This window comes from Cebidichthys violaceus, unplaced genomic scaffold, assembly GCF_023349555.1.
Source record: "Cebidichthys violaceus isolate CVI_PGR_0920_01 unplaced genomic scaffold, fCebVio1.0.p SCAF_36, whole genome shotgun sequence".
Lineage (NCBI taxonomy): Eukaryota > Metazoa > Chordata > Actinopteri > Perciformes > Stichaeidae > Cebidichthys > Cebidichthys violaceus.
The window spans coordinates 2560850-2583717 of NW_027176550.1; the positions used below are offsets into that span (position 1 = coordinate 2560850).

Consider the following 22868-nt stretch of genomic DNA (forward strand, 5'->3'; position numbering starts at 1 on the left):
TTACTGAAACAGAGTATTTTTACTGTATGGTATTGCTACTTTTACTGTAACAGTGTTTTTACTGTGGAGTATTCATTATTTGACTGAAACTGAGTATTTTTCAGTACGGTATTAGTATTTTTACTGACACAGAATATTTTTACAGAGTGGTATTAGTACTTTTACTGAAACAGAGTATTTTTCCCACCTGATGGTAAATCGATGATCATATTGTTAAATATGAAGCTCGATGACGACGCTCACAGTTATCGTAATAACTGATTTCCACGTGGAGTTTCCTCGTCCGTGTCGGTCACAAACATCGAGCGTCTTAAATGGAAATATTAGTCAACCGATAGAAACGCTGATTCAACGGTTTCAGAGTCCTGGTCTGAGATCAGTTTGACTCACAAACATCTCGAAGCGGCTCCTTTTCATTCGTGTTGAAACTTCACGCGATCATTTCATATTATGTGACTTTAGCTGCTTCACCGTAATATTAATATTCATGTGTCAGTTTATTTCCACTGAAATGAAACTTCACTGGTTTCTCCGTCTTTAATATTTGCGCCTCTGATATGGAAAGTCGTTATTGTGACAAACCGTTTATCTGTGAGTCGTCATCATCGACCGGTCTGTATGTCCAACATTATCATTATTATTATTGTTATTATTGTTATTATTATTGTTGTTATTAGTGTTGTTATTATTGTTATTATTATTATTACTATTATTATTATTAGTATTATTAGATTTGTTTTGTGTGAGTATTATTGTTATTACTATTATTATTACTATTATTATTATTATTATTGTTGTTATTATTATTATTGTTGTTAGTGTTATTATTATTGTTGTTATTATTATTGTTATTAGTGTTGTTATTATAGTTATTATTGTTATTATTATTATTATTGTTATTAGTGTTGTTATTATTGTTATTATTATTATTGTTGTTGTTGTTATCACATAGTATTAGTTTGATCGTCTTCATTAACAGACCTGATTGATAATAAATAAAATAATAAAGATACTTTGTGTCTCAGACAAAACAAATCTATTAATTCCACATGGAAAGAGTTGTGTACCAACGTGCATGAACCTGCAGTGACTCACCTGGCAGACCTCTGCTGGTCATGGTCCCTGGGGTTGTGGTTTGGATCAAACTCTCCAGGATTTGATGACTCAGGTAGACGCCCGCTGATTGGTCCTGACTTCCAGCCAATCTGCTGCTCTGTGTTCCAGGTTACCTGAACTCACCTGAAGCTGCCGGCTCACACAGCACACCTGAAGCATCCCAGACCAGCACCAGGACCAGGATCAAGATCAGGATCAGCACAAGCACCAGGACCAGGACTCACTTCAGGTGAAGATTTTTAAAACTCAGAACCTCAATTTTCTTTTTGTACAACTTCAACTAAAACTGAGGTCAATTTCAGAACCTCAGGCCCTGAAGAACTGAAGGACCAGAACCATCAGAAGAACAACCTGAGGGACCAGAAAACATCCGAACTGGGACCTACTGAAGACCAGCTGAAGATTAGGACCAGAACCACGTGAACCATGACAGTGTCTTCAGTCCTCCTCGTCCTCCTGCAGGTCTACAGCCTCCACCTGATGGTGGTGGCCATGCCGACCTGTACGCTGGAGGGAAACATTGTCCGGTCGGCCCACCACCTGCTGAGAGACCTGGTACCTTTATCCTTCAAACAGAACCCACTCATGTTTAATAACTAGTCAACTGGAACACATCGTCTGACACTTCAATCACTTTAAAGATAGTCTAGAATTCTATATTCACTATTTAACTAGTTAGTCTGCTTTCATCTGTTGATCTTAAAGATCAACAGATGAAAGCAGACTAACTAGCTAAACTAGTTAAAGAATAAGAGATAAAAGCAGACTATCTAGGTGAAGATCAACAGATGAAAGCAGACTAACTAGTTAAAGATCAACAGATACAAGCAGACTAACTAGTTAAAGAATAAGAGATAAAAGAAGACTAACTAGGTGAAGATCAACAGATGAAAGCAGACTAACTAGTTAAAGATCAACAGATGAAAGCAGACAAACTAGTTAAAGATGTATGTATGTGTAGCTTAGCATTAGCTACTTTTAGCAGGTCAGTGTATAAAGGTTGGTGTGTTTCCTTTCCTTCCTGTAGGGCGGGAGTTTTCCTGCCCACTGCCTGCCGTACAACGCCAACATCTCCTTTCCAAACTCCGCCTTCCCTGCTGCAAAAGCCAATCACATCCAGGTAATCCTCTGACCTGTCAGCCAATCACAGAGCTGATTTATGTCCAATAAGTTTGTTTGAAAACCTTTAAAACTCTGCTGCTGGTTGAAAACACTGACCACTATTTGGCTACCTGCAGTGCCGCCGAGCATTATGGGTAGTCTATGAGTCACTGCAGGGGGCGGAGCAAGTGTTTGAGGATCACGAGTTACCTGTCGGAGTGGGAGGAGTCACCTGGGACGACGACAAGTTCATCAACTTCCAACACCTGCAGCACCGACTGCTGGAGAATGGAAGCTGTGTGAGTACCTGTCTGTCTGAATACCTGTCTGTCTGTCTGAATGACTGTCTGTCTGAATACTCGTCTGTCTGTCTGAACAGCTGTCTATCTGAATACTAGGGGTGTAACAGTTCACAAACTTCTCGGTTCGGTTCGATACGATACAGTGGTGCCACATTTCGGTACTTCTTCAGTACAGCAAAAAAGCAGAAATGCCAAATCCTCTCTGGTGAGACTCTCAAGTAGTCTTTAATAATGAAAGGTTGTGTTTGATACTTAAGGTCTTCTCTAAGATCTTCCTCTATAAACTCAAACAGACAGTTCATGGAAAGTTTTAGAAGTTTTATTTTCAGACTTAACGTTAGTTACAGCGCTGCAGGTCTTTATCTCTCTCTCCTCACATTTACTTTAAAATCAACACTTACACATAAAGGTTTATAGATTATGATCCATAAATGAGGTCAACACTCGTCTCTCACTCGTTCCCTCTGTTTCGTTGTCATCTGTTCTCACTCGTAGCTCTGCTGTGAAGTCTCTGTCCTACTGGAGAGCAGTTACTGCTTTAGTTTCTCTACATTTGATCTGTGGACTTCACAATAGTTGTGCAGAACAAAATAAGCATGAATAAGGAAAGTCCTCCATTTTGTGTCCGTCACCCTCCTTAAAACCCGTTAAGCCCTAAGCCTATTTGTAGGCCTCTCCTCGATTTTTGCAACCCATAGTAAAGAGAGTGATTTTCGTCTAAATATAAGGTGTATTTTAATATTTTTTATATTGTAGAAAGCTGACCCTTGTGAAATTTGTTCTGATTTGTAAATATCAGTATATATGTTACTGGTTAAGAGAACATTAAGATGGAACACAGCACAAATTGAAATTCTTTATCTCCGATTTCAAATTAATCCAATTTTGATAAGATATTTTTTTTTAATGTTGTAGTTGAAAGCTCAAACCTCTCCCAGATCATAGCCCAATGGGTTGAAAGTCTCTCTGCACAATGTTTTCTTTGATAAAGTGAAGCATTCAAGAGCTAGAGAGGTCTGAGTGCAGAGATTTTAGCCGAGGTCAACCAAAATGTAATTTGGTTCCAGCTGTTCCATTGTAATTTTATATAGTATATAATTATATATTTCACTTCTTTTATGACTAATAGTGTTCAATCTATCATATGCAGAAGTTTGGCATCATTTAGAGAGCCTGAATCCTCTCTGAGCCTGTTTATGTCTGTCATCCATGGGATTTTCTCATCTGGTTTCCACTCCAGGTCTCCTAGCTCAGCCTATGGTTGGTCGATTTCAGTCAATGGACCCGCCTTAAAAGCGTCTGAGTCCTGGCTTTTTAACAAACACATCGTGATTTTGATTGACAGAAGCGTTAGCCAGTAGGGAGTAAAACCGTGGCGCGTCACCTGAACCGTGTGCACAACATCGCTGGAATTCAAACCCATCGCCCCATGGCCCCTTTGTTAGGCGGGCCCTTGTTTCTGCACGGGGACATTTCAAAGACGCACCGGAAATACGTAGAAATATTGTTGACGGAAATAAGGGGAGATATACAGCAGAACAACGAAAAGGTAAGGAGCTTTGGATGATTTTGAAGGATATTACGCATTGTGCTTCTGGTGTTTGTTTGCTCACAGCCTTGTGAGGGTTTACCGGAGAGACGATCTGATAGTAGCTCTGGAATCTGTGTTGAATGCGCGTGCTTTTTGTTATCTCGGTTGCCTATGCTAACCGTTAGCTTTGTTATGCTAACTCGGAGAAGAGCGAGTTATGGCTAGAAATACGTGATTTTGTGATAAATCTTTTATTTGCGTACACTATTTGTGTAGAATGGTGTTTGGAGTGTGTAAGAATGTCTTAGATTGTTTGTTTTAAGCAGATTTTGAATTTTCTTTTTGATTTTTTTTTTTTTTTTCATATTCATAAATACATGCATAAATGGACATTTTTGGACGGTAAATGCTTAACAGGGTAATTACTAAAGCCACTAACCGTGACTTCAGACGTCTCCGTAGGTCTGATTCCTCCGCTGGACACGCCGCTCACTGATCGCTCCATTAACAGCTGCTTCCTCCGTCATGAAGCAGACTTTAACTGAACAACAGCTGCTAGTAAAGACAACAAGGTCAACAACGCCTGTCATTAGTCCTCCATGTTGAATTAACCTGGTAGTTGATTGGTAATTAATGCTGTTGTTGTTTGTGAACATCTGGTCACGTGATAGGAGCGTGACGAATCAGGGAAGGACATCACGTTACGTTGGCGGGTTGCCATGTTTGAGCGCAGTGGCTCCACCAATTTCAGCTATATTTTATTTTTCAGAAGCAATTTAATATTATTCAAACGTATTGCTCGGTTCGTATTGAGTACCGAACCGTGAGCCCCGTACCGAACGGTTCAATACGAATACGTGTATCGTTACACCCCTACTGAATACCTGTCTGTCTGTCTGAATACCTGTCTGTCTGTCTGAACGACTGCATTTCTAACCTGTCTCTCTTTCTCCAGTTGTCCAGTGTTGATGGTTCAGGTGTTTTATCTTCTTACTTCAGTAATGTGACAGAAATTCTGCAGCAGGTAAACAAACACTGACATATAAATATAAAACATATTTTAGTCATGTTTGAGTCTCTAGTCATTGGATGATAGCTTTACAGCTGAGGGGGTGGGTCTCTCTGTGTGTCACTCAGGACAGCGCAGCCTGTGGTTGGATGGCTCTGAGGAGAGATCTGCTCCGGGTCCTAGAGTTCACCCTTCACTACCAACACTCCTGTTTCACCTGGAGAGACTGAGGACAGGGACCACGCCCACCGCAGAAAGAGGCCACGCCCACTGATGACATGGACCACGCCCATTGAGGACACTGACAATATTTATTTATTATTTCCTAGTTCTAGTTCTATATATTTATTTATATATTTATTTATTAAGACATGTTTTGTATTTTATAAATTATTTTTGTATTCAAATTCTGTTGTTCTCATTCTCAATGATTAAAGCATCATGAAAATAAAACTGACGGTTTGACTTTTACTCTACACACACACATACACACACATACACAAACACTCACACACACTCACACTCACACACACACCTACACACACTCACACACACCTACACCCCCCCCACACACACACCCACACCACACACACACACCTACACACACTCAAACTCACACACACACCTACACCCCCCCCACACACACCTACACGCCTACACACACACACCTACACACACACACACACACACACAAACTCACACACACACCAACACCAACACCGACACCCCCCCCCACACACACACACACACACACACACACACGCACACTCACACACACACCGACGGCGAAACACACTCACACACACACACACACACGCAAACACACTGTGTCATAACCAGCCGTGAGTGATGGCTGATGCTTGTGGGGGGGTAGAGGGGGTAGCCCCGGGGTTTATTTTATTTATTGAGACTTTATTGAGACTTTAATCATCCACTCAGACAGTAAACATGCTGACTCAGCTCTGAAGTGACTCACGTTTCTCTTCTAGATTGTCGTCAGCTTCAGAAACATTCATGAAGATTAAAGATTAAATTCGGATCATTTAAACACGTTATTAGTTTACATTGTTTTGATGACAACAAATTAACTTTGTAAATTGTCTAAAGTTTAACTCATGAGAGGTAACCGATACTGACCCGGTTAATATTAGCTAATGCTAAGTTACACATAGAAAGATACTGATCCAGTTGATATTAGCTAATGCTAAGCTACACATAGAAAGATACTGATCCAGTTGATATTAGCTAATGCTAAGCTACACATAGAAAGATACTGATCCAGTTGATATTAGCTAATGCTAAGCTACTCAACTCTGTTATCTGTAATAAAATCAATAAACTTTTAAAACGTGTTACTTTCACTTTCAGACTCATTCAGACTGTAACAGTGACTCACATTCAGTTTGTTGCTTGAAGCTTTTAACTCATGAAGCTCTGACTCACAGAAATACCGTTTATCTAAAAACCACAAAGATAAATCACAACTCCATCTGTTCGTCAGAGTTCATCATTCAAACACTAAAACCTGTCAGCACAAAACACGAGAGGGAAACCCAGACTCAGGAGTAAATGAAAATAAGTCACAATAAATGGTACAATCTGTAACTTCAACTCAAACCTACGATTATTTAACTAAATGTCATTATTAATTAAATTAGGTTCTCTTTGAGTGACACCTAGAGGTGGTGTACTATTAACCTGTAGTGAAATGATGTTGTAACTATAGACCATTAACTAATCTGAAATTAGAAGGTTGGTTTATGTTTAATTTTGAAATGCCACATCAGAATGTCCGGATTATCCCTGAGTGACGCTCTGAGGTGTTGTAATATTAATCTGATGTGAAATTAGTTTTGAACTGTGGACCATTTTCTTTTAATTGTAATCTAAAATTTGAGGTAAATCGGCTCATGAATGAGATTTTAAAGGGCTTTTATTATGAAATTCTACATAAGAATGTCCTGAGAAGAACTTCCGGGCCGAACTTCCGGGTCATGGTTGCACGTGCGTGAGTCGCACTGCATGGGCTGAGTCAGTTTGTTATAAACCCGAGGGTCCCCCATTTGGACGCAGAGTACATAAAAACTTAGAGAGTTTTGTGTTAAAAGTAACTGGCAGAGAACCCACGAAGAACGAATATAATGATGTTATAGTTCTGCAGAAACCTCAGCATCCTGGGAACAACATGAACTTGGTCACTTCTACATGAGACAAACACATCTCCCATCAGCCAAGCAAACAAATAACAAAATATCATAAATCATACTCGATATGACTGGAAAAGACCGGAGAAAACAGCTGCTACACTCCGTTAGCAACGTGCTACCTACGAACATGCAGCATGAAAAAGCATGTCCGCCTGACGGAGATTACGGACATATCTTCCATTTCTCTCTCCGGTAAACCATCGCAGAGATATTCAGCTTCGAACACAAAAAGTCACACAGCTTTCATCGAATATTGTACTCACTTTTGGTCGAATCTCAGCGAAAAAATGAAATATCTCCGTACTTCCACTGCTTGGTATGTCCAGCTGCATGTGCTCCGTGTGAATCCGTTCGATTCGTGTCTCTCCGACACTCCTCGGCTTCTTGGGAGGGTTGGAAGCTCAGCAAATTAGATTTCAGATCTGCCATCACATGGGACGTTTATCATTCCCATTGGCTAATAGTGCTGTCAATCATCTAGCTTTCAATTCCAGGCAATTCTATTGGCTCCTACGCTTCGATGGTGAAAATCGGAGAAAGGGGGGCTGAGATACAGCCCTAAGCAGAGAGAGTGGGCTGAATCTGAAGCAGTATGTGACAATAAACTAAACAACTAAAAAGGGCTTAGAAAGAGCTTAAAACACTCAAAAAAGGTCCAATCTTCTGTCTTTTGATTCATTGAACATCAGGAGTGATACATAGAAGTGATATAGAGTGTTTTTGAATTTAAAAAATATTTTTTTATTCAAATATTGGAATATTTAATCAGTTTTTTAATTTTATATGCTCTATATTTTATAAATGTTTCACTGTATCTATGTATAACTGTGTATAGAGAGCCTTTATCAGTTGTTATAAGAGCTGGGTTATAATATTTAAAATCTTGGATTTCCATACTTTCCAAAAAACAATATCCTGAAATTGCTGTTTTTCCAGAGCGAGCTTTTGAATTTTCCAAGTTGTGCTGTGTTCCATCCTTATCTTATGTTAACCTGTAACATGTATACTGATAGTTCCATGATTTTTCACATCTCAAAAATATATAAACAATTTTTTTTTTTTTTTTTTAATTTTAAATTTTTTAAATTTAATTATACACTTAATTAGGTATTTCTTATCTTTATTCAAGCTGAGGCCTGCAAATAGGCCTCGTTTATAAAAGGATAACCTTTTATTAATAATAATAATTAATAATTTGATTAATATAACCCGCTAAAGTAGTACTACCTTTATATCTAAGTTTATCTGGAAAAACAGACGTCCTAAAATGAGACTGGAGAAACTCCAACTGCCAGTGGTAAACGAGGGTCTAACAGTACCAAACTTTAAACACTATTATTGGTCTATACAATTAAATAAAATGTATCAGAATGGGTGGCACAAGACCCTAAATCAAGATGGTTAGACTTTGAATCTCAAGGATGTAACTCGTTCTCATTATCAAGTATACATTGTTAAATAATGTTAAACAAGCATCAGGCACTAGGGACAACTTTATTGTAAGTAACATCCTAAGCACATGCATAAAGGTAAAGAAGGCATTTTCCATCAATAGAAAATACTATTTTTATGCACCGATTGTTAATAACCCTGATTTTACTCCTTCTTGTATGGACCCTGGTTTTAAAGAGTGGAACACATGGAATCAAGGTGATAAATGATCTCTACAAAGGTGGCATTATGAAATCGTTCAATCAACTTCAGGAAGAATACGGGCTACCCAAGACTCACTTCTTCCGATTTTTACAAATACGCAGTTTCTTAAACTCTATAGCCCAATATAAGGAAGGTCATGGACCAGAGCAGATAGAGACAATCATTCACCAGGTCTGTCAGCTGAAGAGGAAAACAATAAGCTACATTTACCATAAACTGTTCTCCTTAAGTAATATAAGTCCTCACAGCAGCAGGCAATCATGGGAACGAAACCTTAAAACTGCAATCACGGATCACCAATGGAAAGCAATCATGTTAAATAGCAAAAGGATATGTAGTAATTACAAATCCCAGGAAGCTCAGTTTAAGATAATACATAAATTACAAACTACCTACGACTGCTTGCCGTATGTGCTTTTAATGTGGCTCTGTCCGGAAATTCATAAATTTTGGGTTGAAATTGGCAACCAAGTATCCGCCATAATACAGTGTTCTATTGAGCTCAACCCTCTACAATGCATCCTAGGCCTAGACGCTGCCTGACCTGTATTAAACAGATATAAGAGAGTTCTTAGTCTTCTACGGTTCTGTGCACCGTTATCAATCTTACAGCATTGGCTAGATCACGCAGAACCATCTGTTTCAAGTTGGCTTTATAATGTTCTACAACTACTCCCATTGGAAAGGCTCACACATGTTCTCCAAGGAAACATGAATGGGTTCTTCTCTGTTTGGAACCCTGTTATGGATTTTATTGGAGAGGACTATGCCGAAATCATACTAAGAGGTTTTGCAACCGTGGGATCCAAGTGACTCAGTGAAGGAAGAAAGTCCATAATATTTAATATCATTAATTGTTATGACAGGTAGAATAAGGAGGATGGTGATCTACGACCGTGTTTTTTTATTTGTATTTTTTAATTTTCCTTTTGAAGTTTCCTTTTTTCATTTGCATTGTTTGTCACTCAGTGCGACTGTTTGTAGGGTTGGCCGCCATGTTGTATGTAATTCTTGTGGAGGGCATTATTTGGCATATAAAATGTGTGAGTTGAAAAGTGGATGTGTGTAGGAGGGAGATTTTTTCTTTGGGTTCCGGGGGACGCCCAGGGAGCTAGGTTCACAATGTTTATTGGTATCTAGTTGCTATTGCAGGGTTAATGTGAAGGATGATGATCTATGTTTGTTTGTTTTTTTTCCCTTTGTGTGTGTGTGTGTGTGTGTGTGTGTGTGTGTGTGTGGGGGGGGGGGGGGGGGGGGGGGGGGGGGGGGGTAGTTTATTGCTTTTTGTGTCCGGGTCTGGGTCTGTTTGTGTGATTGGCAGGTATGTTGTGTGCTGTTCTGTTGGTGGGTGGCATGTCGCATGTAACCTGTGTAAACTGAAAATGAAAAGATTGAAAGAAAGAATGTCCTGATATTCTGAAGTGCTCTGCTATCATCAGCCACTATAGTGTAACCTTGAAGTTTATGAATTTAATGTAGTGTAGTTATTTTGAAGACATACTGGTCTGTGTAAATGTATTCTCCATTAATATATTTGATATATATATATATATATATATATATATATATATATATATATATATATATATATAAGTATTTACACAATTGAATTAAATTTCTCCTTGAAATACAGTTTGCATGCGGTAAATATTATTGTGTTTGAAGTTATCATTGTTGTATATATTTATTTATTTAGTTTTTAATGTATTCATTAATTAATCTATGATTTACAGACTCATTGAATGAATGTGACATGACCTATCAGGTTCACCGAAACTCTGCTCTTATTTTGAAAGTCAGTCCTTACATGCTCTTACCGTAATGCCTCGTACATACGCGCACCGCAAAACAACGTGCGGGCTGGCTTGACTGTCTTTCGAAGTGGAGACTGGCTTGACCGCAGTAAAACCGGCTAGTTTCAAAAAGACTCACTGAGATCAGGCAGTTCTAGGCGGTAACATGAGCGCTGAGCCCTCGGTGCTGCTTTACTGACGGTCCCGATAGCGACACCTCACATCTCCGAAATCGTCGGAGCAGATTTTTAAGTCGGCTGAATCTTGACAAACCGACCACAGATTTGATGCTTAAACAACTCACTTCACGCATAAAAACATCCTACAATTACTTTCAGTGACTGAAATAAACGTCTCAGTGTGTTTATTATATTTAATCTTTATCATCCTCATTAGGATATATGATGACATCATGAAATCATTGTAATAACAACAATAATAACAACAGCTCACATGGCAACAGGAAGGCACTTAGAGCAGCCAATCGGCGTCCAGAATGAGCTGATGAGGAAGCCGGAAGTAGAAGAACACTTGTCTGTGATTGGCCAAAGTTATATTAGTTTGTGTGCTTCAGACGAGCGGTGGGCCGAACAGTTTGTTGTACTCTTCTTCAAACGAGACTCTCTTGAGACGCTCCAACGACAGCAGAGTGAGACCTCCCTACAGACACAGACACACACACACACACACACACACACACACACACACACACACACACACACACGCACACACATATACACACACACACACACACACACACACACACGCATACACACAAAGAACAAAACAGCATCATATTTGTTTCACTTGTGTTTTATGTTTTACCTTTTTTCTTGAGTTTGAAGTTAGAAACATTTAATTAATTACTATTGTTGTTGTTTCAATATTAAATCAACTCTTGTGAATATCATATGACAAGAGTTTTGATCACATGAACAGCAGTACACACTGTAAATACTTTGTGCTACAGTGCAGTCTGAATATTGACCCACCAGGTTATGTAGTTCAGGTACGTACCCAGGTGAAGACGGAGAAGATGGAGAAGATGACGGTGGCTCTCGCAGCGTCGGCTCCCTCATTCAGAGGGTTGTCTTCTTCTTTAGAAGCCTGCCACTGATTGGCCAGAAGACAGAACCCCACGAACCAGACCAGAGCCCATAGAGCTACAGAGAACACAGGTTACCCATGGTTATTAATCACACCAACAGGTGAACCAGAGCATCAGAGAACACAAGTTACACAGGGTTATTAATCACACCAACAGGTGAACCAGAGCACCAGAGAACACATGTTACACAGGGTTATTAATCACACCAACAGGTGAACCATAGCATCAGAGAACACATGTTACACAGGGTTATTAATTACACCAACAGGTGAACCATAGCATCAGAGAACACAGGTTACACAGGGTTATTAATTACACCAACAGGTGAACCATAGCATCAGAGAACACAGGTTACACAGGGTTATTAATCACACCAACAGGTGAACCATAGCATCAGAGAACACAGGTTACACATGTTATTAATCACACCAATAGCTGACCCAGAGCATCAGAGAAAACAGGTTACACATGGTTATTAATCACACCAACAGGTGAACCAGAGCACCAGAGAACACATGTTACACAGGGTTATTAATCACACCAACAGGTGAACCACAGCATCAGAGAACACAGGTTACACATGGTTATTAATCACACCAACAGGTGAACCAGAGCACCAGAGAACACATGTTACACAGGGTTATTAATCACACCAACAGGTGAACCATAGCATCAGAGAACACATATTACACAGGGTTATTAATCACACCAACAGGTGAACCATAGCATCAGAGAACACAGGTTACACAGGGTTATTAATCACACCAACAGGTGAACCATAGCATCAGAGAACACAGGTTACACATGTTATTAATGACACCAACAGGTGAACCAGAGCATCAGAGAAGTCTCACTTGACACGGCGATGTCGGCCATGACGGCCTTCTTCCTGTCCTTCACACCGGTGATCTGAGGAAAGTAAACGTCCAGCACCAGGAAAGCAATGCAGCAGAGGAAGCACATCGTTCCCATGGCGATGGCGTAGTTGCAGGCGCTCTGGTTGCGGTTGAAGATGCAGAACTCCTCCACCTCTTCAGGACGGTTAACGTAACCCTCGTTAGCAACGCAGGCGAGGATCACGATGGAGAAGAGCTGGAAACAGACAGAGACAGCCGCTAGCCTCATGCTAACAGACACATTCATTCTCAGTTGAAGAGGCTAGATGCTAATATGGAGGAGCAGACTCTACTTAGTGTCCACATAATCTCTACTTGCATTAAACAATCAAAGCACAATTTGATTAATTAAGAACCAAGTCGTCCAATCAGAGCCCACTTTATCCTCTTCAAACCGTCCAATCAGAGCCCGCCTTCTCCTCTTTAAACTGTCCAATCAGAGCAGCAGCAGTGTGAAACAGTGAGGTCCTGTTTGAAGAGTCCTGTGTTTAACCTCAGGAATGTTAACAACAGTCTCATGATTGAAACACACACACACACACACACACACACACACACACACACACACACACACACACACACATAAACACACACACACACACACACACACACACACACACACACACACACTATACTAAAATAACATGAAGTAAACCAGAACAAAGTAACAGACATGTATCTACATTTATACTTTTATTTATTACATTTCTTACATTCAGATTATTCATTTGCAGTAATTTTCTAATTTATTTCAGTTAATTTCATATTGAATCCATTATTTTATGTTTAGTTTAATGATACAGGTACGATGACCTCACAGGTTTGTATTCATGTATTTACATCACTCATCATCATTGACATCATCATTACATCATCAGACTCACCCAGCAGACTATCCTCACGACGGTCTGAGGCTGTCTGAAGAAGGTCAGGGGGTTGAAATCTCCACCCGCCTTTCTGGCCCCGTACGCCTGGAAACCATCCATCCAGAGACCACTTCCTGTTCCCCAGACCAGATCAGTCTACTTCAACCCTCCACCTCAGTTCAGTTAGATTCTACTCAGAGAGGTTAGTCCCAGTCCAGTTAGTCCAGTTTGGTCCAGTGAGTCCAGTGGGTCGTTAGTCCAGTTTGGTCCAGTTTGGTCCAGTGAGTCCAGTTAGTCCAGAGATTCCAGTGAGTCCAGTTAGTCCAGTGATACCAGTGAGTCCAGTTTGGTCCAGTGAGTCCAGTGATACCAGTTTGGTCCAGTGAATCCAGTAAGTGCAGTGAGTCCGGTGAGTCCAGTGAGGCCAGTTAGTCGTGTGAGTCCAGAGAGTCCTGGTGATCTGTGCTGGTCTCGGTGCTCTCTTCTTCTTCTCTGCCGTTATAAACGGTAATTTGCTCTAATCCTCCCACGGCTGAGGGTTTTCACCCTGAGCTGAGTCTCACAGGCTGTGGGCCGCCTCCGTTCAGCTCCACCAATCACAGGGTTTTATTTTTTTTTTTTTTATCTACTTAGGTGTCTCAGAATCCTCCAATCACAGTGAAGGAAGTTACACGTGGTGAGAAAACTCCTGCCTCTTTCTCTTGCTGTCTTTGATCAAAAATAATTGATCAAAGTGATTGATTCTCAATCTAAGGAAACTGAATTTAGAGACTTTTCCTGAAAATAACTTCTTCACAGCTTTAAACTCTGTACTCAACAAAGCTCTTTTTATATTTTATCAGACAAAGTGACTGACGATGGAAAAAATAACTAGCTGAGACTGGTCGAGACTGGTTTAGACTAGTATAGACTAGTTGAGACTGGTTGAGACAGGTTCAGACTAGTATAGACTAGTTGAGACTGGTTTAGACTGGTTTCGAATGGTTTAAACTATTATATAAGGTGTGTTAGGAGAGCTCACATCACTTTTTATCCTCTGGAGAAACAAGGTAAATCTTAATAGTAAAAATGATAACTAGAAGGCTAAATGTCCATTGATTTGATTGGGCCTAGACTGCTGGAGGACTTCCTAGGATACACTGAGCTCCCCTCTCCTTCTGTATGAGTTCATGTCCCATTAATGTTCATTACTAATTTTGCTTCTTCACCGGAGTCGTTGTGCTTTCTTGCCTCACAGGTTTCCATGGATCGTGGTTTTATCTGGACCCCGGTCCTTCCTCCCACCATGGCCCTGCTGACTCCCACTGCTAATATAATTTTTTATCATTACTCACATTACTATTTTATATTACTGATTCCATTAATGCACATTACTGACTTTGCTTCTTCACCAGAGTCTTTGTGCTTTCTCGCCTCGCAGGTTTCCGTGGATCCTGGGTATACCTGGACCCTGGTTATACCTGGACCCTGGTCTTGCCTCCTGCCGTGGTTCTGTCGTATGCATTGAATGTGTTGTAACTCTGTAATGTTGTTCATTCTGTACACATGACATCTATCACACTTCTAATAATAATAATAATAATAATAATACTTCAATTTTATATAGCGCTTTTCTAAGTACCCAAAGATGCTTTACATAGGGCAGAGACAAACAAAACAAACAAAACAAAACAAACAGAACAAAACAAAAACAAAAACAAAAAACAAAACAAAACAAAACAAAACATTTTGGGAAAAAAAGAAAACTGGAGAAGCTGTGCAGAATGAGTCATGTGGTGGAGGCTATTCTATTCTAGTGCTAAACTTGACTCTAGCACCTGGAGTTCTAGACCGGACTCAAGCACCTGGAGTTCGGCCAGGCTCAATTTAGACTTTGGGTCACTGGGCAGGGTTAAGACTGGAGTATAGCAGACCAGGATAAAGACTGGACAATAGCAGACCAGGGTTAAGACTGGACTATAGCAGACCAGGGTTAAAACTGGACTATAGCAGACCAGGGTTAAGACTGGACTATAGCAGACCAGGGTTAAAACTGGACTATAGCAGACCAGGATTAAGACTGGACTACAGCAGACCAGGGTTAAGACTGGACTATAGCAGAGCAGGGTTTAGACTGGACTAGAGCAGAGCAGGGTTTAGACTGGATTAGAGCAGACCAGGGTTAAGACTGGACTAGAGCAGACCAGGGTTAAGACTGGAGTATAGCAGACCAGGGTTAAGACTGGACTACAGCAGACCAGGGTTAAGACTGGACTATAGCAGACCAGGGTTAAGACTGGACTACAGCAAACCAACAATGAGATGGACAAAAACGTAGCTGTTGTTTAGTTGTAAAGTTAAAGCCGTTATGACAATATAGAATCCTCACAAGCAGTGCAAATGTGTACATCTGTGTTTGTTTGTTTGTGTGTGTGTGTGTGTGTGTGCGCGCGCATGCGCACGTTACACTCCATTCAGGAACAGCCGATATATAAAGAAGCTTTAACCAGGTCAATAAGATTCAGTGTTCTTCATACTGACAACTGAGAGACATGTGTGTGTGTGTGTGTGTGTGTGTGTGTGTGTGTGTGTGTGTGTGTGTGTGTGTGTGTGTGAGTGTGTGTGTGTGTGTGTGTGTGTGTGTGTGCGTGTAATTCAGCTCTCTGTTGCTCTGACATTTAAGGACAGAAAATAATGTTAACAAAAAGAGCCATAAATCTTAGGAAGTGTCCTAATTTTAAGATTTAAAGGAACATGTGTGCTTGTGTGTGTGTGTATGTGTGTGTGTGTGTATAGGTGTGTGTGTGTGTGTGTGTGTATTTGGGTCATCCCTCCATTAACATGGTCTCACATTTCTGGAAATCACAAAGATTTTTTCCCTAAGCGTCCTGAACAACCTTCAGACAGGAAACAGAGACATATTATACTCTGACTGAATGATTCATAGATCAGAAAATGAGGGGATTCTTCAGTTGCTGTCCCCAGACCTCTAAAACTAGTTGCGTGAAGCTTAAAACCAGATACACCCGAGGGTCCCCCATTTGGACGCAGAGTACATCAAAACTTAGAGAGTTTTGTGTTAAAAGTAACTGGCAGAGAACCCACGAAGAACGAATATAGTGATGTTATAGTTCTGCAGAAACCTCAGCGTCCTGGGAACAACATGAACTAGGTCACTTCTACATGAGACAAACACATCTCCCATCAGCCAAGCAAACAAATAACAAAATATCATAAATCATACTCAATATGACTGGGACAGACCGGAGAAAAAGGCTGCTACACTCCGTTAGCAACGTGCTACCTACGAACATGCAGCATGAAAAAGCACGAGCGCCTGACGGAGATTACGGACATAGTTTCCATTTCTCTCCCCGGTAAACCATCGCAGAGATATTCAGCTTCGAACACAAAAAGTCACACAGCTTTCATCGAATATTGTATTTACTTTTGGTCGAATCTCAGCGAAAAAATGGAATATCTCCGTACTTCCACTTCATGTTTGTCCAGCTGCTGGTGCTCCGTGTGAATCCGTTCGATTCGTGTCTCTCTGACACTCCTCGGATTCTTGGGAGGGTTGGAAGCTCAGCAAATCAGATTTCAGAGCTGGACCTTTTTGAGCTTTATTGGCTAATAGTGCTGTCAATCATCTAGCTTTCAATTCCAGGCAATTCTATTGGCTCCTACGGTTCGAAGGATGTCTCAATGGTGAAAATCGGAGAAGGGGGGGCTGAGATACAGCCCTGAACAGAGAGTCTGAAGCAGGATTTGACCTTAAACTAAATAACTAAAAAGGGCATAGAAAGAGCTTAAAACACTCAAAAAAGGTCCAATCTTCGGTCTATTGATTCAATGAACATCATGAGTGATACATAGAAGTGATATAGAGTGTTTTTGAATTTTAAAAATACTTTTTTATTCAAATATTGGAGTATTTGATCAGTTTTCTAATTTGAAATGCTCTATATTTCATAAATGTTTCACTGTATCTATGTATAGCTGTGTATATAGAGCCTATATCAGTTGTTCTAAGAGCCCAGCATATTAAAAGTCTTGGATACCCATACTTTCCAAAAAACAATACCCTAAAAGTGCTGTTTTTCAAGATCGAGCTTTTGAGTTTTCCAAGTTCTGCTGTGTTCCATCCTTATCTTATGTGAACCAGTAACATGTATTCTGATAGTTCCATGATTTTTCTCATCTCAAAAATATATATAAAAAAAATTATTATTTTTTTTATTTTTTTATTTTTTTTTATACAATTAATTAGGTATTTCTTATCTTTATTCGAGCTGAGGCCTGCAAATAGGCCTCGTTTTTAAAAGGTTGTGTCGGTTGCAGCATCGGTTGTAGACAAGCTGCAAGAGGAGAGGGATCGGCGCTGTGGTTTCTGATCCAGAACCTCTTTAGTCCAGGAACTCTGAAACTAGTCCAAGACCTCTGCACCTAAATTACTACATCTGAAAAAAGTTCCAAGTCCTCAACAACTAGTTCCAAGTCCTCTGCAATGAGTCCACAACCTCTGCAACTGGTCCCCAGACCTCTGAAACTGGTCCAACACCTCTGCAACCAGTATCGAGATCTCTGCATTTGGTCCCAGACTCTACAAGTAGTCTCTATGTCAGGATCCCTGTCAGACCCGTGGTGTATTAACCTCTGGCATTCCCCTGTTCTGTTATTGTATGCCATGTGTTCGGTGTTCTTCCTCTGCCTACCTCCCATGGTCACACCGCTGATAGGTGCACAGCTGCGGACACTCCAGCTGATTGCCTCCTGCAGGCTGACAGACTTGATCCTGATCCCACTAATGATCCTCCTGGCAGTATATCAACCCTGGTCCTGCAGTCCTGGGATGTCAGTTCGTACCGTCTACCACCGTCTTCCAACCCTGTGCCTACTAGTTTGCCTGCTTCCGGTGTCGGTCCACGGGAAACCACACCGTCGATCCTGCCTTCTGTCCAGTGTAAATAAAGTCTGTTCTGTACTTGATTCCTGTCTTGTGGTCTTGCTATTGGGTCCTGTCCAGAACTCCCTTGAAACTCTAGACCTCTGCAACCAGTTCAAAACCTCTAACTCAGGGGTGCCCACACTTTTCCGGCATGCAAGCTACTTTTAAAATGACCAAGTCAAAATGATCTACCTACATTAAAAAATGCAATATATATATATATATATATATATATATATATATATATATATATATATATATATATATATATATATATATATATATATATATATATATACTGAGTATACTTTATACTTACAACATATGTTGGCGTTCCTTGCATAACTGCATGAATCCTTATGGCACAACACAATTCTGTACATTTTTGGTCATATACTTTGATGACTTGCACTGAATGGAATCAACCAGGGTTGCATAGTCATTACAGTAGCTGCTGGTAGCCAGCCTCAAGCAGACTTCAAATGATCATCAGTCATGGTGGAACGGTGTTTGGACTTAATTAATATTCTTCATGTGGGAAACGGCTGACTCAGATAAATAAGTAGAGACGAATAATGCAGTCAAGAAGGAAGCACATTTCCTCATGTTTAGGTACTTTTCCTCTGTGAGTAAGTTCCAAAACTGTCCATGGGAGCTGGACTTCAGCTGAATGTCAGCCTGTAGTGTCAAAATCCTCCACTCCAGACGAGTTCAGCAACAGCGTTGTAATATTTTAATCACCTCAATATCTTCCTGAAATGTGCAGCACATAAATGTAGCGACTGGCTCGAGTAAAGCAAAGCCTTGAAAGCGTTTGTCAAACTCTGACAGACTCTTGTCAACCTGCTCTGTGTAGCGCGCTGTCGTTGTGCACATGGCTTCCGTTGAGTCTCCAGCTCTGATGGAGGTTTTGGAAGTTCTCCAAATCAAGGCGCTGCAGCTTTAGCTTCTGTAGTAGAAATAAATTGGGAGGCTAACTAATTAGCTCGCCGGAGTTGTGCGGTTGATCGCGCATACGTGGTGACCCCATGTGTTAGAAAAGACGTGATCTCAGACTGGCTGCCATGCACGTCAATCAAGTTGCAAATGCCATGAGGACATCTCATTTTTTTTTAATGGCATGCGATCTACCCGCACTACCTCCGTATTGGGCACCCCTGCTCTAACTAATCCAAGACCTCTGCACCTAATACCCAGACCTCCGGAACTAGTCAAGATGACCTTTGCAGCTAGTCAAAAACCTCTGCAACTAGTCCACAGATCTCTGCAACTAGTCCAGAAATGATCCATAGCACTACAAGTGGTCATGAACTCCACAGGGTTCCTTTATGTTTACAGTATATGGGGAACATACTTCGATTTTTGCCCCCGATGGTCTAAATGTGTCACTTAAGACTAAGACACCAAGTTAGCAACACTTTCTGCAACAAGTCCCCAGACCTCTACAACTGACCTCTGCAACAAATTATAGTTGCACAACTTCACTACAATAAACCTGAACCTATAAATCTTAACAAGCCCTAACTATGAACCTTAACCAGCCCTAACTATAAACCTGAGCCAGTCCTAACTATAAACCTGAGTCAGTCCTAACTATAAACCTGAGTCAGCCTTAACTATAAACCTGAACTAGTAACCTTCTTGGTCCAATTCAATGTTGAAAGTGAAATGTCATCGCTGCATGATTCTGTAGACAATGCTTTATTATTCAGTTAATCTCATTATTTTTAATTATTATAAATATTATGTTTATTTGAAATTATTCATAACGCAACAAAAAATAATGTAACTGTACTTAGGCCTGTTTTAAAGTAACCTGCTTTGAACTGTCTTGATAGCTGTACTTAGGCCTGTCTCAGTGGCCTCAGTTGTGAAGTGCTATCTGAGTTTCTGCTTGTTTGAAACGGCTTGTTTGATCAAGCCTGGTTCACTGATTGCAAAGGAGGAGCTTCCACTCCTGGCAGACAATGAGCAATCAGTAGATAGCTGTACTTCACCACTGCTGGAAGCGTCAGCTTTCAAGCGTCTGGCAAATGAAGGCTATGGCAAACAAAGGCAACAGGCTGACTTTTTCAAGCCCGACTTTGTCAAGCTAAGACTTCTCGAGCGTGTACTACCATGTGTTTGCATCCTATTTCTGTCTGGTCCTCTGCCCGGCAGTCATGTAGACATTGGGGAGCTTTCAGGAGCCGCGACCCCACTAACCTCATCTATCCTACTCTCTCAGCTCGGGGCGAGCGAGTGGTGGCGGGGGGACTCTGGAACTGCCAGTCGGCAGTGCCGAAAGCTGAGTTCATCTCAGGTTACGCTTCCTTGCTCTCCCTTAACTTTCTTGCTCTAACTGAGACCTGGATCACACCAGAAAACACCACCACACCCGCAGCTCTGTCAGCTGTGTACTCTTTCTCTCACACTCCCAGAGCTGCGAGGCGGGGTGGTGGTACTGGCCTGCTAATTTCCCCAAAATGGAAATACTCTCTTGTCTCTGTTCCTCAGTTCTCCCCGTCCTCTTTCGAATTTCATGCTGTTACTGTCACTTATCCAGTCAAGCTCACCATTGCTGTTGTGTATCGCCCACCAGGGCCTCTTGGTGAGTTCCTGGAGGAGCTCGACACATTAGTCTTGCACTTCCATGATGATGGCTCGGCGCTCATCCTGCTCGGTGACTTCAACATCCAGACCGATAAGCTTGAACCTCTTCTTTCATTCCTCTCCTCCTTTGACCTTTACCACTCTTCTTCTCCTCCTACCCACAAGGCCGGCAACCAGCTGGATCTTATCTTCACTAGGCACTGTTCTACTGCTAACCTCTCTGTCACTCCCCTCCAGCTCTCCGACCACTATTTCATGTCCTACTCCCTCTCCCTATCCTCTGCTCCATCACTTCCTCCACCTACCCACATGGTTTCTACCCGGAGTCATCTCCGCTCCCTCTCCCCTGCTGATCTTTCCTCTTCTGTCACCTCTGCTCTCCCTGACCCTGAATCCTTCTCTCTCCTATCCCCTGATACTGCTACTGATTTTCTCCTCTCCACCCTTACTTCTTCTTTGGACAAACTCTGTCCCTTCACCTCCAGGCCTGCACACCCAACTCCACCTGCCCCGTGGCTGTCGGACTCAGTGCGTACTGATAGACGGAGCCTAAGAGAGGCTGAGCGTAAATGGAGAAAAGGCAAACTCCCGGAGGACCTTCTTAACTTCCAAGCTCTTCTTTCCACTTTTTCCTCCTCTCTATCTACTGCTAAAGCTGCGTTCTTCCGCTCTAAAATCCTAACCTCTGCTTCCAATCCTAAAAAACTCTTTGAAACTTTCACTTCACTCCTCCAACCCCCACCCCCTCCTCCTACTTCCTCCCTTCTCCCTGATGATTTCGCCAACTTCTTTGACAAGAAGGTAAACGATATCAGATCCTCCTTCTCTCAGCCCCTCTCTCCCTGTCCAATCCTGCCCCCACAGCTCTCCCTCCCATCTCCACGCCCCTTCTTACCCTTTCTGGCTCCTCTCTCCCCTAACGAGGTCCTCAACCTTGTTACATCTAACCGCCCCACCACGTGCTCCCTTGACCCGATCCCTTCCCCTCTTCTTCAGTCTATTGCGACTGAACTCCTTCCTTTCCTCACCCACCTCATCAACACATCTCTTGTTTCAGGATGCTTTCCCACGGCCTTCAAGGCCGCCAGAGTCACCCCCCTTCTGAAGAAACCATCACTTGACCCCTCTGATGTCAAGAACTTCAGACCGGTTTCTCTTCTACCCTTTCTATCCAAAACACTTGAACGTGCTGTCTTTAACCAACTGTCTTCCTATCTCCACCAAAACAGCTTTTTGGATCCTCACCAGTCCGGGTTCAAAGTGGGTCACTCAACAGAGAAAGCCCTCCTTGCGGTGACAGAGTCGCTTCACGCCGCGAGAGCTAACTCTCTCTCCTCTGTCCTGATTCTCCTGGACTTATCTGCGGCGTTTGACACTGTGAACCATCAAATCCTCCTCTCATCCCTCGAGGGGATGGGCGTCTCAGGCTCTGCACTCTCCCTGTTTGCATCCTTCCTGACGGGTCGATCCTACCAGGTGACCTGGAGGGGGGCCGTGTCGGAACCACGCATGCTGACTACGGGGGTTCCGCAAGGGTCAGTTCTGGGCCCCCTTCTCTTCTCGCTCTACACAACATCTCTGGGTTCTGTTATTCGCTCGCATGACTTCTCCTACCATTGTTATACCGATGACACCCAGCTGGTCTTGTCATTTCCCCCCGGTGACACCCAAGTGGAGACGCGCATTGCTGCGTGTTTGGCTGACATCTCGAAGTGGATGACAACACACCACCTCAAGCTCAACCTAGACAAAACTGAGCTACTG

At 41.7% G+C, this 22868-nt stretch overlaps 1 protein-coding gene across 1 annotated transcript; it reads right to left on the bottom strand.

Annotated features, from left to right (window-relative positions):
* Positions 1-11234: 11234 nt before the first annotated feature.
* Positions 11235-14054, bottom strand: syngr1a (synaptogyrin 1a). The gene is made up of 4 exons (XM_068725781.1): positions 13604-14054; positions 12678-12915; positions 11733-11878; positions 11235-11375 (listed from the first exon to the last, which is right to left on the bottom strand). Exons 1-4 carry the CDS (start codon positions 13703-13705, stop codon positions 11286-11288), a joined length of 576 nt encoding a protein of 191 aa, XP_068581882.1. The 5' UTR covers positions 13706-14054; the 3' UTR covers positions 11235-11285.
* Between the last annotated feature and the right edge of the window lie 8814 nt (positions 14055-22868).

Bases quoted from the DNA above. Each gene is read 5' to 3' on its own strand.
- syngr1a (XM_068725781.1), bottom strand. From the start codon at position 13,705: ATGGATGGTTTCCAGGCGTACGGGGCCAGAAAGGCGGGTGGAGATTTC. The intron at 12,916-13,603 runs GTGAGTCTGATG...GTCTGTTTCCAG, and splicing joins TCGTGAGGATAGTCTGCTGG to CTCTTCTCCATCGTGATCCT. The intron at 11,879-12,677 runs GTGAGACTTCTC...TGTTCTCTGTAG, and splicing joins GGCCGACATCGCCGTGTCAA to CTCTATGGGCTCTGGTCTGG.